The following is an 18,447-nucleotide window of genomic DNA, read 5'->3' on the forward strand; positions in this document are numbered from 1 at the left end:
TTATGTGCTTGCTTGTAAATGCTGATTACACTTCGTTTTCTTGGTATCTTATGAGTCTTATCTAGCACCCATTAAAAATATACATATAAAGGCAAAAATTTTTTTAATGAGATGTGTTCACAGGTTTTAACATTTCCATAAGACAAGGTGGTTCCATCCAACTATATTTACTTTTTATGCTAAAATTTCCTTGGGAAAAATTCTATCGTAGATGTCTACAGAAAATTCAAAAATGTTACCATTCCTCAGTAAAAAGTCCCTTCCTCTAGGCAAAAGCATTGATAGATGTCCTTCAGGAAAAAAGTTAGGTTTTGTTTTTTGCTATAGGTATAATAAAAAGGAAGGCAATCTCAAACAACATGTAAATATTTCTCTCATGCTATAAAATTAAAATGAAAACATGTGCTTTGGTGCTTTCTTCTCCTCTATTTCCTCTATTCTTTCTTCCTGAAACTTGTTTTTTACATTAGACTTCCTGACCTAGTTCTCTAATTTTCAATATCTGTTTGTTGTCATTGTTCTCAGAAAGTTCCTTTGTTACAGCAGCCTGTTCTTGTTTCCTGAATGTAACATTTTCTCTTTTCCCTCTGACAATACTAGAGGAGTTCATCTGAATTTTTCTTCACCTCACAGTTTCCAAGGCCCTCCAAGTTGTTTTCCAGTTATTTTAGGTCTCTGCCTTAAAGGCCTTCCTCACATGTCTTGCCAAGAGTAAGGCACTGAAAATCTGGCTGGAAACACTGTGCTCATTGGTGGAGCTTGCAGAATGATGTAAAGTGACATAACATGAACCCCCAATGTCTGGATCTTTAAGATTTCTTGGTCTGATTTCCTTTGAGAAAGTCTCTTCTGCCTGGAAGAGGAAGACACTTTGGCTGCTGGTGTCCTAGGAACAGGCTGGGAGGTCTCAACATTCACCATTCACTTAATGCCCCTGTACTTCAGTAGTGGGATGCACTCTTCTACAGTGCTAGGTGTCACTTATTTTACTCTTTCCAAAAAAGACTTCTACCCAGTCTTGTGTTGAGGGTGGGGAGTGGTGACTGTCCACACATGCTGAGTTAGGGGAAGAATCTGTGGGTCAAATGGCTTAAGTGCTTCTCAAACAGACTTTAAAATCATCCTCTTCTCTCTGGTCCCACTTTCATGCCTAGTTCCAGATAACTGGTACCACCAATTCTTGGGCCTTTGGGGTGTTCCACAGGAATCAGAGTCTTTATCACTTTCTTTTTTAAAAAAAGTTTTTTAATGTTATTTATTTTGGGGAGGCAGAGAGAGAGAGAGAGAGAGAGAGAGAGCGAGCGAGCATGCACAAATGGGTGAGGGTCAGAGAGACAGAGAAGTAGACACAGGATCCAAAGCGGGCTTCAGGTTCTGAACTGTCAGCACAGAGGCCGATGCAGGGCTCAAACCCACAAACTGTGAGATCATGACCTGAGCCAAAGCTGGACGCTCAACTGACTGAGCCACCCAGGCGCCCCTGTCACTTTCTTTACAGCTAGCTTAGGATTTCAGCATTCTCGGCTCTGCAGGTTGTTTGCCACTGTTCATCTGCTCTCCACATCCCGAAGTTGGTTGCTATAGTCTCCTTCCCTTTTTGTCTTCATGTAGTATGCCTTTTAAAAAAATTCCTTTACGGTTATTTTTAGTGGAGTCTGAGGTGCAAGGGGAAGCTACGGCAAGTGTTCCATGCTTTAATCAAATCAGTAGCTTTTTTGAACAGAAATATAAACATTTCAAGAAGTAATTCCTTTTAAAAAGAGGAGATAATGGCTTAATGTTCTCATTGTGACCTTTGTCCAGGAGCTCTGAAGTAAAGCTTCCATCTAAAGATGAAGAAGCTGAGGCCCAGAGATTAAATGACTTATCCAAGGATCTACGGTTTAGACTGCTAGAGGTGAAATCTGATCTAGGTCTATACTCCAGCAAACAGAAAACCGTTCTCCACGTGCAAAACATTTGTGATCTCTTCAGCCAACATTTATGTGTGCTTATGTTAAAGGCTCCATCCAACTTCTGCTTCAGAGCTGTGACAAAAGTATGAAAAAACTGAGCCAAAAGATTTCCTGAGCACCCACTGAGGGGCAGTGGAATTGCGCTAGGGAGTGTAGGTGGTGTTGAGAGTATCAGACTTGACTCCTATCATAAAGAAGTCTGACATGCCTATAAATTATTATGGTACAAAGTGGAAAAGGTAGATGACACGAGGGAGATGAAGATGAAGGTCAGAAGAAGATGCTACTTTTAGTCAGAGAGATCAGAGCAGGTGTCACGAAGGATGGGTATCTGACCTGTATCTTGGGGAGATGAAGGAAAATGATACGCCACATAGAGTGAAGGGCAGAGTGTTCCACGGATTTGCTTTTAACCTGGAACGGTGATTCTAAAACTCACAAGAAAAACTCTCTTGGCCAAAACAACAGAACTCATAAAAATCTTCAGAAGATGGCGTTACCGTCATGACAATGACCTTGTGTGGCTCCCTGAATATGTTCTTCGCCTTTCTAGAAACGTTTCTCTAAGCCATGGACCTTGCTTCCATCATTTAACACATCATTCAAACCACTTCAATAAAACAGGGATCACGCTGAAGAGGGGTCTCAGAGGACTAGATGACACTCCAATTAACCAAGCACATCGAGCCAGATTGTTCTATGCCTCAGACTCAAGAGACTGGCGGAGAGAAGAGGCAGACAAAGGCAGAAAAAAGCGAGGACCCAAGTGAAAAGAGCAAAATGCATGTGTTAAAGATGGGCTTTCAGTCTGACTCCTGCAGAAAAGCCTGTCAGAAGATTATTCACCACCAACCTTAATAAGGTTTATAATAACCCGCCGGCTAGAATCACAAACCAGAACATGTACTTGTAGAGCATACTCAGTGAGAATAAGGGCAGTATAGGACTGGCCCGGTGCTTTTAAAATGTGTATGCGTTATTCTGGGTACTGCAAAATCAAGGCTGGAAGAAGGTGTGTGTTGACTTATATTTTGACCCAAGAAGGGCCAACTTAAAAATACAGCTTTTGCAAACATGTTGTGATTTAAATGACACAACAATATGAGTGGAATGAGTAATTAGCGAAAAAAAAATAGAGGGGCTTCTCTTCTTGAGCCAGTCTGTGGGAAGAGAGATAGGTACTGAGCTGCTTGTGAAATTAAGACATTGTGCCCCAGGGCACCTGGGTGGCTGAGTCGGTTGAGCGACCAACTTCGGCTCAGGTCATGATCTCACAGTTCATGAGTTCGAGCCTCATGTTGGGCTCTGTGCTGACAGCTCAGAGCCTGGAGCCTGCTTCAGATTCTGTGTCTCCCTCTCTCTCTGCCCCTCCCTCGCTCACTTGCACACTCTATCAAAAATAAATAAAAACATATATTAAAAAATTGGCTCTTATTATGTACCAATTGTCATTTTAAAGTTTAGCTCTGAAGTTTTTTTTTTTTATATGAAGTTTATTGACAAATTGGTTTCCATACAACACCCAGTGCTCATCCCAAAAGGTGCCCTCCTCAATACCCATCACCCACCCGCCCCTCCCTCCCACCCCCCATCAACCCTCAGTTTGTTCTCAGTTTTTAACAGTCTCTTATGCTTTGGCTCTCTCCCACTCTAACGTCCTTTTTTTTTTTTTTTTTTTTTTTCTTCCCCTCCCCCATGGGTTCCTGTTAAGTTTCTCAGGATCCACATAAGAGTGAAACCATATGGTATCTGTCTTTCTCTGTATGGCTTATTTCACTTAGCATCACACTCTCCAGTTCCATCCACGTTGCTACAAAAGGCCATATTTCATTTTTTCTCATTGCCACGTAGTATTCCATTGTGTATATATACCACAATTTCTTTATCCATTCATCAGTTGATGGACATTTAGGCTCTTTCCATAATTTGGCTATTGTTGAGAGTGCTGCTATGAACATTGGGGTACAAGTGCCCCTATGCATCAGTACTCCTGTATCCCTTGGATAAATTCCTAGCAGTGCTATTGCTGGGTCATAGGGTAGGTCTATTTTTAATTTTCTGAGGAACCTCCACACTGCTTTCCAGAGCGGCTGCACCAATTTGCATTCCCACCAACAGTGCAGGAGGGTTCCCGTTTCTCCACATCCTCTCCAGCATCTATAGTCTCCTGATTTGTTCATTTTGGCCACTCTGACTGGCGTGAGGTGATACCTGAGTGTGGTTTTGATTTGTATTTCCCTGATAAGGAGCGACTTAGCTCTGAAGTTTGAATGGCAACTACTAGGGTGAAGAGTCCTAAAAATCACCACCTAGTTGACTGGATCAGTGTGAGCTTTCTAGAAGAGTCAAACAAATATGCTGGGGAGCAGGATTAATCCTCCTAGTTTGTTCTAGCTCAGGAATTTTATGCCTTTGTTGGTGGCATAAAATTCTTTTTTTTTTTTTTTGTTCTTTTTCTTTTTATTCATACTTTTTTTTTTATTCTTACTTCTTACTTTTATTCTTACTTCTTTTTTTCTTTTTTTTTTTCTTTTGCATTTTCACACTGATTTCTGTCATGGAGGTACAAGGAAGAAGTGCAATTCTACATGGATTCTTTCTCCCACGACAAAGTCAGCCCATACAAACCCCTCATATGGCAGTGACCTTTATTTGGCTTCATAACTAATCCACATGAGGAGAACTACAACACATTCAGAGATCTGAGTTGAAAACCATAAGCAAAACACAGAGAAAGGGGCCAAATTCTTCTCATCTAGTGACACTGCCATGCTCTAGTGAAGCTGAATAATCTCCTTTTTTCCCCTCTTAAGGGTAATCTCCATGTTTATGTTGCTTCTGCCAACTCCAAATACTACATACAGCTGACAGAATCCTGGAAGAGACCCATTTTATCCCACAGGGATACTGAACTGAGAGGAGATGGGGCAGTTCTGTCCCTGGATAAAAGATAGTCTGATATTAAAGATTCTTTGCTTAAGGCACAAATGTACCTGTCTGTGACTTTTTTAATGGCACATTTTAGTGGCATGTAGCATCATCTTTTATGAACAAGTGTGCGAGAGGCCTTGTTATGACCCCCATGGGGAGTATGACAGCACATTAACAAGGGAAGGGCAGCATGGAGACGGCAAGCAAAGGTGAGCCTCGCTATTTTAGGAGTTTAAAACGATGAAGGCGCCTTCTGATTCCTGCCTCACCAAACCTCAGGGAGGGGTTGGGACTTTATGGAGTCTGGGGGAGGGGTGTACTAGTAGAGGTAGAAGGGATAGAAAACTCTAGTTTCCACGTAGTCTCTATTTGATTCTTGTGTGATTTCAGAACAATTCCCTTGCTCAGTTTCCTATATTTTGATCCCATGTTTCTTTACCACCAGTACTCTAGGGGAATAAAATGACTCAAAACACTTTGAGGAAGGTGTCCACACAAATAGGTAGTAGAACAGCTTAGATGAGACCTTGCATGTTCTGACACTAGACCTCTCCTGAGGGGCTCACAGAGATCCACCTTAGGATGTGCGGGGCCATGGGGAGAGGCTCTTCCCTCTTTTCCTTCTTTCTCCCAGGGGCAAACTCTCTTTGAGACCAATTCGGTTGGTTAAGCATCTTATTAAGCATCTGACTTTGGCCCAGGTCATTATCTCATGGTTTGTGAGTTTGAGCCCCGCATCAGGCTCTGTGCTGACAGCTAAGAGCCTGGAGCCTGCTTTGGATTCTGTGTCTCCCTCTCTCTCTGCCCCTTCCCTGCTCATTCATTTTTTCTCTCTCTCTCAAAAATAAATAAACATTAAAGAAAAAAAAAAAGACCAATCCAGCTCAACTGTAACTCCTTTGGAGAAACCCCGTCTCTCCCCCAGGCTTGGGGCTCAGAGTATCTTGGAAGCACCTTTACTGAAGGTGCTAGCACACTGTTTTGTTTTGTTTCGGGCTTTAGTGTTGGTCTTCTCTATCAGAAGTTTTGTGTGACCCAGTCTCTATGGCCTGGCACACGATAAGTGCTTAGATAGTCAGTATTGAATGAATGGACGTTTTTACTCTTCACAGCACACCCCTAGAAAGGAAGTCTTGTTTTTAAAAGTGAGGATAAACAGAAGAGAAGCAATTCTTTGAAGATGGTGACTCTAATTTGTTATTCAGAATTTTAAAATGCATGGAGATTCACACTTCTCTCTATGACTTTAAACAGGATTTGCCACATTTATCCCAAGCAGACTGTGGGTGAAAATAAAGAATCTTTACTTTGTGCTTTACTTCAAGTGCTTCTTGTGGACTAACCTCCACATCTTTTCAGGTAATAGTCTCATCACATCTGCCCTTAAGGAAAAAAAGAAGCTTGGGGTTCTCTTCATCACTGAATAACTCACAATTTCTCATCTACGGGCTCAAAACCTCCGACTCCCCTTCCCTATCACTTACTTTGTGTTACCTTGTACCCCAGATGAATTTGGTATAAGACACACACCAGGGGCCTTACTCTACTCTCTAGTGACTTACTGGTCTATCACTTGTGGTCAGTCACATGCTGTCACTTGCTTGTCTGGGAGGTTGTGAGCTCCTAGAAGGGCTACAATTACATAGTTCCCTCTGAAAGCATTTGGTTAAGCATCAAACACAAAGAGGTGTTCAACAACCTCTCTCGATGATCATAATCCCACTGCACTTGACATCCTGTACCTACATTACCTCCTCCTTCTGATTCAACATCTGGCTCTTCACCAACCATTTGAAAACACTGGGAGCATTAGGACGCCTAACCCTTCCTGTCCTCTGCTCCTCCCCACTTTGAGCCAACATATTCCTTCTGGCATTCAGGTGTCCCACACTCAATGTGACAATTTGTTACACAATCCCTATACCTTAATCCTCCTCAATCTTATAAATTCAATGAGTCTGTTTCCTTCAGTCATCTGGAGACCACTCAACAGTCTACCTCCAGGATAAATGAACATGATTGACAAAACACCAAATACAACAATGGCAAATTCCCTCCTTATACTATAAAGACCCTCTTTTTAAATCTTTGCATCCCTAGCACCTAGCAGAATATTGGCAGAGATATGTTTCAATATGCAACATAAATATGTTCTATGTATTGGGCATCTATCTATCAATCTATCTGCCTACCTACCTATCTTATCTCCGTGTTTCCATGCATGTCCCTCTACGGTCCGTGCTCCACAGAACACCCAATAATCTTTTGAAAATATAATTCAGTCATTTACTCTCAGAGGAAAATCTAAAGTTCTTACCATGGCCTACAAGGTAATATATGATCTAACCCTTGGCTACCTCTCTGAATGTATTTTTTCCCATTTTTCCCCTTGATAACTCCACTACAGTCACCTTGGTCCCTCTGCTTCCCTTGAACATGCCAAACACACTCCAGCTTAGTGCCCCTGTATTTGCTGTTGCCTGGTGGCTCCCTCCATTTACATCATCCAAGTCTCTGCTCAAAGGTACTTTATCAGAAAGGCTTGCTCCACTTTATTTTTCTCCATAGGACTTGCCACCACCTGACAATTTATATAGTTCATTATCCTGTTTTCTGTCCTCCTCATGCCGTACTCCATGAGAGTCAAGACTAGAGTGTCCTTTCATTACCATATCCCCATTGCCTATCTAACAGGCATAGCAAGAGCTCAATATATAAATGAAAAAATGAATGTGGAAGGAAAGAACAGCGAATATACGTGTTCTAAATCTTAAATCTATTAGCTATGTTCTCTCATGGTACTATGTGTCTCTGCACATTATATCATGCTCGGGTGTATCACCATCCAAGTCACTCAGCTCTAGAGTTGATGCAGAAAGTTAAAGAAAGACAACAGACCACTTAGAGTCATAGAATGTTAGCCCGGAAAGGGGCTGCGAGAGCATTATTTTACAGATGAAGAGACAGAAGCCTGGGGAGGGATAGCGGCTTGCACAGGACACCTAGAAACCAGCAGCAAAGGTGAAACTGCTCTCTCTTTCATTCCCAATCTAGGTTCTTATCTGCACACCACGTACTTCTCCAGTGTTCTACACTCTATCTGGTTGTTTGTTAAACGCATTTGATGGCAATGGTTTAAACATGCAAAGGCATGGGGCGCCTGAGTAGCTCAGTTGGTTAAGTGTCCAACTTCAGCTCAGTCTCACGGTCTGTGAGTTCCAGCCCCTTGTCAGGCTCTGTGCTGACAGCTCAGAGCCTGGAGCCTGCTTCAGATTCTCTGTCTCTCCCTCTCTCTGCCCCTCCCCCTGACACATTCTATCTCTCTCAAAAATAAATAAACTTAAAAAAAAAAATTTTAACATGCAAAGGGAATTTATATTAACAGTAAGGCCTGAGCTCCACAAATCAAAAGTACAAGTTTCTCTCAAAACAGGTTAACTGAACAAGCCCTTCAGGCTTCTGCTGGGAAACTCGGTTCTGGGCTTCTGTCCACCATTATTGCTAATTGCTCAGCTGATGCATACATACTGTATTTCCTCTTAGATTCTCTTTTGTGAAGAAGCAGAAGAATATAGTTTAACAAACACCGATTATTTTTCTTTTCTTTCTATAGTGCAGGTGAATTGAGTCTAAAGATACTTCCTTATAAATTCAACTGCATTCATGTATTACAAAAATCATAGAAAAAAGTATGTATTTGACCCCAAAAAAGGTGATAAAAATGTGACTGCAACTCTATCCATGATCTTATTTAAGGATAGTCCTTTCTACTTTTTAAAAAAAATCTTCCTTCCTCTGAATCAATGTAGGTGAGAAACAATTCCTGAAGTACTGGAGAGGATCCAGATTCTATCCTAGTGCAATTCACATTGAGCCAGATGTCTTTCTAATAGAAATTGTACATATTTCCTTATAAATCAATTGTCATTCTAAGAAACCTTAGCGCAGAGTTCTTGTGGGGTTACATGTAGCACACTAAGATAAAGTCCATTCTAAATACAGCTATAAAGAGTAAAGACATTAAAATTGTGCTAAATACATACCCCTCTCCTCCCCCAGATTGTATCATGCCCCATCCCCCAACATGTGAAATGACTATATTGGAGCAATGTGACTTTTTTTCTTTCTAAACAAACATATAGAATTTATACATCCAAATGAGTAGGACTGCACTCTTTAAAGTAATCACCGTTGGAAGTTACATATGCATTCCAACAAGGGTACCATTACCCAGAACTCTGGAATCTTTTATTATAATGCAGGCTCTAGTGTGCATAAGGATCACCAGGGAACATGTTAATAATGCAGATTCTTAAAGATTTGGATTTAATTAGTCTTAGATGGGAGTCTGGGAACCTGTATTTTTAAGAAGCTCTCCAGGTAAGTTTTGTACAGGTGATGTGTGAGAAACAGCACCTCCGAATAATCCATTCACAAGCCATTCAAGGATATCAAAATGAGGACTTTAGAGTTAAACTCTATGTGTACATACACATAACTAATGGAAATTGTACACATTTCTGTGTACAAAGAAGTTTATTTTTAGTTTTTTCAAAATCTTCATTCTTCTTGATAGAAAATATTAGGACAGTTACACACAGAAACATCTATTTGCAAACAACATACCTCCATGAAAGAGATTCCTAAACTCCAGACATCAGAATGGATTCCATACTGCTCCCCGGAAATTCTTTCAGGCTGTAAGATAACAGAAGGGAGCTTGTGAGTTGATGGAAGCTAGTCCAGGTTTGAAACACTAATATGGGTTTGGCTAAGGCAGGGTGCCATCAACATTTCATGACACTTTATGAAGAGCAAAACAATCTCATGTGTGTATATGTGTGTATATATGTATATGTATACTAGATAGGTAACACATAGAAATTACATAGGTAATACAGAATCTCACTGAATCCTCACAAAGTCCCTGTGAAGAAAACTTTATTACCTCTATTTTAGAGGTGAAGAAAATTAAGGCTCATATTGGTGAAGTCATTTAGGCAAAGTCCTCAGCTAGTAAATGAGCTGAGATCTGAACCCAGGGTCCTCTCCCTCCAAATTCAGTGGTCTCAGCTGTGAACTGAAAAACTACATAATATCATATAATGTTATCACTTATTTGCACTTTGAGAGATGGGTCTGTATCACTAGGGATATTTTTCTTTTTATTTTTTTAACTTCTTACTTGGAAATAATTTCAAACTTACAAGAAAGTTGAAAAACTACGACTAATAAAAAAATCCATATTTCCTTTAACCCAGATTCACCTACTGTTCAGCAATTTCATTCCAATTATCTGGGTTTCTTTTGATATGAACCAAGGAACAGTTTGAAAGGTCCATTTGGGACAACTCGTCCTCCATTTAAGACGTGTAGCAAATACCTGGTCCAGAAAGCCACTACATGTGCTCTCTATACTTCAAAAGGAGTAGTTTCATAGTGAAGTGGGTGCTGCCTGGTCTTCTACCCCTCTAGGATCTAGCATTCAGTAAGGTACTTCACAGAAATCTTTTGAATGAACACAGGAACACACACACAGAAGTCTCATGGAGGTAGAATGGTCAGTCAAGGTCAGAGCTGGTCGTGGCAGGGCTAGGATCATAACCCACACCTCCCGGCCCTCAGGGCACCAGTCTGTTGTTTGTACCATCCCCGGGGGTCTTGATGGTCACCAATGGCATCAGCCTTCAGGAGTTTTCACGGGAGCCCTGAAGAGTACCTGGGGCCACACTCAGCCTGGTCCACTGCAGATGGAGGAGGTGAGCACCCACCAGCCATCAGCAGGGGATATACCAGGGGGGTAAAAGATGTGAGCAAGGTGCTTTCAGGTGAGTTGGCACAGTCCTACATCTCAAGGAGTTGGCTTAGCTGGGACCCAGAACTTCACGACCTACTTTCTACTCATACCCAACAGGCTACCTCCATATACTTAACTGCCTTCTTCTGGGACCACCTGCCATAAAATTACATAAAGCCCTATCCTGAGGTAGCAGGTGGATTGTCTTATTTCCCTTCTTTTATTTATTTCTTTAATCTGTAAAACCCCTTTCCTACCAAGAACCATTCTTCCCAAGGGCCACGTGTCATGTGACCATTTCTCCCAGCTGATAATAGACGCACGCGGTCATCCCAATCCCCCAGTACTTTAACTTTCACATTCAAATCCCCCACACCATCATTTCTGATGTTCCTTGTTCAGACATGAATGAACCCATTATCCAGTTCCAGCTAGTTCAATAGGGACTAGGATGAAAGCAGCCAGTTAGTTACAGGAATTACCATCACTATCATCATCATCATCAACACTACCGCATGCATTTATTGAAGAATTTCCATATGCCTGGCATTGTGTGCTAATGCATGTCTCATTTCGGACTCATAAGGACCCATATTAGATTGGTACCATTATCATCCTCTTTTAACAGATGAGGAGAAGGAGGTACAGAGACGTTTAGTTTGCACTCACTACATACGGACAGTAATAGCTATCATTTGATGACCAGCTAGTATATTGCAGACACTGGGCTACTTTGCATTCTCTACGTTTTTTAACAATCTTGCAAAGATTATTACTGCCCTCATTTCACAGATGTAAAAACTGAGGCTTAGTAAAATTAAGTGGCTTGCTGAAGTCTAGAGCTGTGGATCAACATCAGGCGTATTGTTTAGGAACACAGCCAGGATTCAAACCCTGGTATGCCTGACTGCAAAATCAGGGTTCTTTCTACTGTGTCACACTGCCCCCAGAACCAGGAGTCAGAAGAGCCACACACTAATCTTGATCTGATCAGTATTTCTCAAAATATGGTCTTCAGACTAGCCATCAGAGAAGTGACTGCCTGAGGTGCATATTATAGATGAACCTCCTGAATCAGAATCTCTGGAAGTGGTTCAGGGGATCTACCTTCTAAAAAATAATTTCTTTGGATGATTCCTTGGTGTATACTTAGCTTCAGTCACTAAACATTTCCATGTTCCCTGCAGAGGCAATGACCTATCTTCCTCTTCTCTGCTTCATGAACATTTCTTTTATAGACCCCTGTCATGGGCCACCTTTCTTTGGTGACACATTCCCGTACTTCTCAGGAAGAATTACAAATTCTTGCCTCTGTCCTTCATGAAAATGTTGTTTGTATTTTTAATATTAATTGATTGCACGGTGTTATAATCATCCGATTACTAGCCTGTTTCTCCCAAGAGGCCAAGAGAGTGTCTTATTCATCTCATACCTAGTACCACGGCTGCCACGTAGCCAGTGCGTGGTCAAGGTATGCTGCCTTGAAGGAATGTAATACATGTTTAGTGCACATTTGGTTTTAAGCATGTGCCAATTATTAAGTCCCCTGAAGTGTTCTACTAATATAACTTCCCCAATATTACTGCTATTCATGCCCATGAAGAAACATCCAGCAAGCATGAAAATCCTAAAATCTTCTAGAACTCTTTATGTTATTTTATAAAAAAAAACAACAAACCTTTTTAATGTTTATTTTTGAGACAGAGAGAGACAGTGTGAGTGGAGGAGGAGCAGAGAGAGACACACACAGAAGCTGAAGCAGGCTCCAGGCTCTGAGTTGTCAGCACAGAGTTTGACGTGGGGCTTGAACTCAGGAGCCGTGAGATCATGACCCGAGACAAAGTTGGACACTCAATCGACTGAACCACTCAGCCGTCCCTCGAACTCTTAAAGAAATAACCAAATGTTGCCGTCCTGTCTGTGTCTTCTCTCCTTACTTTCTCCTTTTCTTCATCCCACTAGCTGACAGTTATCAAAATATAGCACTTCATTCAGCGTACAGAATAAGCAAACAAAAGTTGCGCCCACATACAAAATATTTTGACAGGACCAACGATAAGATTAAATACATTCATAACATTTGCCCACTTAACTTTTTTTTTTTTAAGCTTATTTTTATTTATTTGAGAGAGAGACAGAGAGCATGTGGGGGAGGGCGGAGAGGAAGACAGAATCCCAAGCAGGCTCCACACTGCCAGCACAGAGCCAGACACAGAAACTCACAAACCGTGAGATCGTGACCTGAGCAGAAACCAAGAGCCAGATGCTTAACCGACTGAGCCACCCAGGTGCCCCTGCCCATTGCACTTTCAAAACAAATGCAAACAGGAAGCTGAAAATAAAGCATACAAAAAAATTAAATTAAAAAAGAAAAAGAGAGGAAGTGATAATGGTCACAGATATCAGGTGGCAAATAGGAGAGCTCCTTAAGGAGTTCTCGCAATAAGCTAACAAAGCAAGATCACTGTTGTGGTGCTGTGCTCAAGCATGAATGCTTAGTGAGAGTTGGGAGCCAGCTCTACGGGTCTACCTGAAGAGCTGGTACAGTAGATACGGACTGGGAAATGCGCCCAGGCCCCTGAAACTGACACAGCACAAGATAAGCCCCAATACATTTTGAATTTATGGAGCCAGGACTTGATGGCCTGAGGCTGCACGATTCAAATCTGTTCTTATACTTGAAGCCAAGGTGGTCTGCCCTATTCTCTCCCCTCTAAAACAAAACAAAACCAACCACCAGGTACCACACTACTGACAGAAGATCTGTGATGGACATTTTGCAGTTAAAAATGGAAAGCTGGGTTACTTTCTGACATGGCAGCTGTCACCAGTGTGGAGAGCTAAATAATAGGAAAAACATGACTCCCTGTCTGAGGCACATCTGTACTGAGGTTTAAGTGTAGGAGGAAAAGTCCTGATCTATTCTTAACGAGAACAGTGGTGATGATATAAAAAGCAGATTTTATACAGGATCTGAAAGGGCAGTGGCTCCAAGCTGTACTCTCCACTCCTTCCAGCCACCCTCTGTGACTTGTTATTTACCCAGGACCCATATTTAGGTGACTCATTCTAGAACTATCTCTACACAATACCCCAGGACTTACTTGTCAAAATCAACAAGATATCAAGGTACATTCCTAATCTCTTCTGATAAAGAATTTCTGCTCAGGATTACACCACTCAGTAAATTAACAAAAGTATGCACAAATACTTTAGGTTAGTAAGCAATTGAAATACATATCACAAACAATAGGCATTTTTTAAATAGTTTTTTTAATGTTTATTTAATTTTGAGAGAGAGAGAGAGAGAGAGAGAGAGAGAGAGAGAGAGAGCATGAGCAGGGGAGGGACAGAGAGAGAGAGATACAGAATCTGAATCAGGCTCCAGACACTGAGCTGTCAGCACAGAGCCTGATGCATGGGTCAAACTCGTAAACCGCAAGATCGTGACCTGAGCCAAAGTCAGATGCTTAACCGACTGAGACACCCAGGTGCCCCGGGGGGGATTGTTTTTTAAGCTGGCAAGATCCCTGTGAATAGTACAGCCTATTGGTTACCCAAGAGTCTGGAGTGGGACGGTTCTAACTCAATCCTATCTTCCAGTTCATAAATTCTCTCTTCTGCTATATCCAATATACTAGCAAGTAGTGAGTTTTTAAATTTTAATCTAGAAGTTTTGAGATTTTATCCACTCTACCGTGTCACTTTTAAAACTTGTGATTTGAAGTCTGTATCTGTTGCTCCTGCTGGTTCTTTTTCATATTGCCTTGTTTCTTTGTGCACCTGGTTTTTTGTTCACTACTTGCTAGTTTTTGCTCTTGAAAAAATTTGAGAGATTCTCTGAGGCTTAAGGAAGATGTGCCCACCTTAAACCAACTTCTTAGCATGAAGCTCCTTTTCCAACTCAAGTCATGAATACAAACAGTCAGACTGCAAATCTGTGTTAGTTAGTCTAAGGCCACAACTCTCCCCCTTCTCCTTTTCCCCCGGCTTTTCTGCTTGGCTCTGAGAAGCCTTCTCTTCTCGGGGAGAAGGAGCAGCTCTGGCTCTGGTTTGCTCTTACACTGAGAGTGAGCTCTTCAGGCTTCCAAGATGATATGGAGAAGATCTCCACGGAGACCTTCTGCGTTAGGAGGATGCCCACATCATTGATAGCGGTGGTACAGGCAGATGGCTATACCTACTTCGTCAGGAAGAATGAGCTTTGGTGTGCCAGATATTCCGCTTTCCTCTCTGTTGCAGGAGTCCACCTAAAAATTGTTCTAGGAGATTCCCATTGTCTTTTTAGCTCTTCAAAGCATTTGCGATGGTTTTTAAAGTATTTTACCTAGCATTTTTCAACAGAAGAGTTGGTGCGAATAACCTAACCTGCTGTCACTAGAAACTAGAAGCTGGTGTCCTAATTAAATCTTGACTCTCACTACTTGGCTAACTCTGAGATCCTGGGCTAAAGTTATTCCACCTTTGGTTACCTTATCTGTAAAATGAAGACAATGATAATATGTATGCTTCATGGGGTTGTGTGAAGATTAAATGAATCCATGCAATGTACTGGATTCGATACCTGTCACATGGTGAATGTGACTTCTACAAGTTCCACCTCTGAACATGCCTGTAAATTGTTAGCAGTATTATTTTTTAATGACTTAGGACCTTAAGAAAGCTGCCCTTTTTCCTAGTTATCATTTTCTTACACCATACACTTTAGATTATAGAAGAACGAACTGAGATAGCACATGCAGGGCTAGTTCTTTGAGTTATTTTCTTTTCAATATCTGAGCAGCCTCGCTGACTGTATTTGAGTAATCTGGGGGCCTTCTATGCCTTATAATGCACGTAGGACACTTAACCTAAGAAGTTAAACACTCTGTTTGTAATCCGCGAAAAGTCGTCTTTGGAAGGCAGCTTTCACGAATGAACTCATTCGTTTCGCAGGGTGTGAAGGCCTGGATACAGAGAATGAGCAGAATAAACACTGCCCCTCTGGAGATCGCAGTCTAGATCGGGAGAGACCGACAAAATCTGGACAGAGTGAGGGGCACAGCAGTTAAAAGTACAGTCCCTGTGAGTACTTAGGTTTGAACCCTGGTTCTGCCACTCATTAAATGTATGAACTTGAGTAAGTTACTCAACTTCTCTATCCCTGTTTTTCACCTGTACAATGAGAATGATATTATTTACCTGATAGGGTTGTTGTAAGGATCTAAAGCATTAGTATACGTAAGAGTTTAAAAGAGTGACTGGCACATGCAGCTAAATACTAGCTCTTATTATTTGTCATTACCACTGTATGAATATAAAGTAAGAAAAATGGATGTAAGGGTATGATACTAGCTCATCTCTAACTGTATATTCTCACAACTTATCATTTGTCCTCTACTGCACTTCCTGTCCCCAACTATGTCCCCTTACCTTCTATTTCTAATGTCTCAGCTCAACCCTCCACAGTGATCTCTTCTATAAGTACCCTTTCACATACTGCTTTACATCAAATTTGTACACTGTATGACTTCTTACTCTCTAAATGTATATTTGATACAACATAAGTCTTTATTACATCACACATAATGTGGCCACACATAATGCCACACTTCTATTCTTGCCCACATCGTAGGTAGATTTGAGTGGTTCCACCACAACCTGGCTGATGGCATGAAAGTGCTCAGTAAATACTGGTTGATTAACTCAAGGTACTCAGTTTCAGATACAGCTTTCACTGGCATAGACCAGAGGCTGGCAAATTTTTCCTGTATGTGACCAGAGAGTAAATATTTCTCCCTCTGTGGGCCATATGGTCTCTGTTGCAACTGTCACAGGGACTCCACTCTGCCACTGCAGTGCTGAAGCAGCCACAGACAACCCCAAGCAAAAGGTCGTGGCCATGTCCCAATACAACTTTTGTTTCTTAGCCAATTTGTTTTAGTTTGAAATACTTATGGATTCACAAGTTGAAAAAATATATACAGGGAAGTTGTGCACACTCACCCAGGTTCCCCCAATACTTTTATAGTACAGTATCATGGTGTATCAGGCAGGGATTAATACCCAGAACAGAATAAAAAATGTTATTTCCATCTTTCCCCACTCCCAACCTCTAATCTTACACCAATTAGGTAAGTACGTGGTCAACGAGAGCCTCCTGAGTTATCAGGCTATCACTCTTTGTTTTATAGGTATCTTATGCTTTTTACAGCTTGAACCAGAAAGCTGATGACTAGAATTCACTCACCCAAGAAGCAAAGCAATTTTAGCTCTGCCAACCTTAGCTAACATTTCATAATTTTAATCCTCACATATTCAATTAATAGATGGATGCATCACACTCATCCATAAAGCAAGAGGAAAAAAGGTAATTTCTTTAATGTACACCTGGGAAAGACGACTGTAATCTAGATTTGTACATTCAAACATAACGCAATTTAATTATTAGAGCAATTTAAAGCTACTAAAAACATGACAGGTAGAAAACATGGTGCGTAGATGAGAAGTTGTTTCTTTTCTTTATTTTAGAAAGAGGGAGTGAGCGTGAGCAAGGGAGAAAAGCAGAGAGAGACAGAGAAGAGAGAATCATTAAAAAAAATTTTTTTTTATGTTTATTCATTTTTGAAAGACAGACAGAGACAGAGCACAAGCAGGGGTGGGGCGGTGAGAAAGGGGGACACAGAATCAAAAGCGGGCTCCAGGCTCTGAGCTGTCAGCACCAGGGCCCGATGTGGGGCTTGAACTCATGAAGCACGAGATCATGACCTGAGCCGAAGTCGGATGCTCAACCGACTGAGCCACCCAGGCGCCCCGAGAAAAGAGAATCTTAAGCAGGCTCCATGCTCAGTGTGGAGCCTGACAAAAGGCTCGATCCCACCACCGTGGGATCATGACCTGAGCTGAAACCAAGTCAGGTACTCAACCGACTAAGCCATCCAGGTGCCCCAAAAAGTTGTTTCATTTATAATTTTATTCATTAAAAAAATTTTTTTTTAACATTGATTCTTGAGAGAGAGAGAGAACTGAGTAGGGGAAGAGCAGAGAGAAAGGGAGACAGAGACTCTGAAGTGGGCTCTGCAATGTCAGTGCAAAGCCTGACATGGGACTTGAACCACAAACTGTGAGACCATGACCTGAGCCAAAGTTGGATGCTCAACCAACAGAGCCACCCAGGTGCCCCTATTCATATTTTTTTTTTTTTTTTAACCACAGCATTCCATATTCTTTCAAAGACTGAAACTATGGGATCTGGTAGGGACTTATTAATGGTTTGGGTTTTTTTTTTTTTAAAGTTTATTTATTTTGAGAGAGAGAGAGAGAGCAAGCACGAGCAGGGGAGGGGCAGAGAGAGGAGGGGTGGGGAGAGAAATCCCAAGCAGGCTCTGCACTGTCAACAGAGTCTGATGTGGGACTCAAATCCACAAACCGCATGATCAGGACCTGAGCTGAAATCAAGAGTCGGACGCTTAACTGACTGAGCCACCCAGGTGCCCCAGGATTTATTAATTGTAAAGGTGGCTCACCAATCTCAGCTAACCTGGTAGAGCCAAGAGGGTGATTATGTTTTATGAAAACAGATACGATGACTTCAGGGGTTAATTTTTTTTTTCACATTACTTAGAAAAATGAGAAAGAATGAATTTTCTTTAAAAACCAGGCAGAACAAACATTAACTATTCTGGTATTTCAATATAAAAAAAATGGTTTGCACTGTTCTGAGAAGAAGATTCAGAGTGACATCTTTTTATTATCAAGATAATATATGAACTGAGAGTAAGATCC

General features: G+C 41.4%; 1 protein-coding gene across 9 annotated transcripts in view; it reads right to left on the reverse strand.

The window, feature by feature from the left end:
• Positions 1-18,447, reverse strand: part of MAP2K5 (mitogen-activated protein kinase kinase 5) — a 270,602-nt gene that overhangs the window by 99,419 nt on the left and 152,736 nt on the right. For all 9 annotated transcript variants that reach the window (XM_047074888.1, XM_047074887.1, XM_047074889.1 and 6 more), the window contains one exon: positions 9,513-9,584. In XM_047074888.1, the coding sequence (XP_046930844.1) occupies positions 9,513-9,584 (72 nt within the window). The remainder of the gene's footprint in view (positions 1-9,512; positions 9,585-18,447) is intronic.

Source organism: Lynx rufus, unplaced genomic scaffold (assembly GCF_022079265.1).
Source record: "Lynx rufus isolate CCGP_SWC_20201006 ecotype Redwood Valley unplaced genomic scaffold, mLynRuf1.p SCAF_13, whole genome shotgun sequence".
NCBI classification, from domain to species: Eukaryota; Metazoa; Chordata; class Mammalia; order Carnivora; family Felidae; genus Lynx; species Lynx rufus.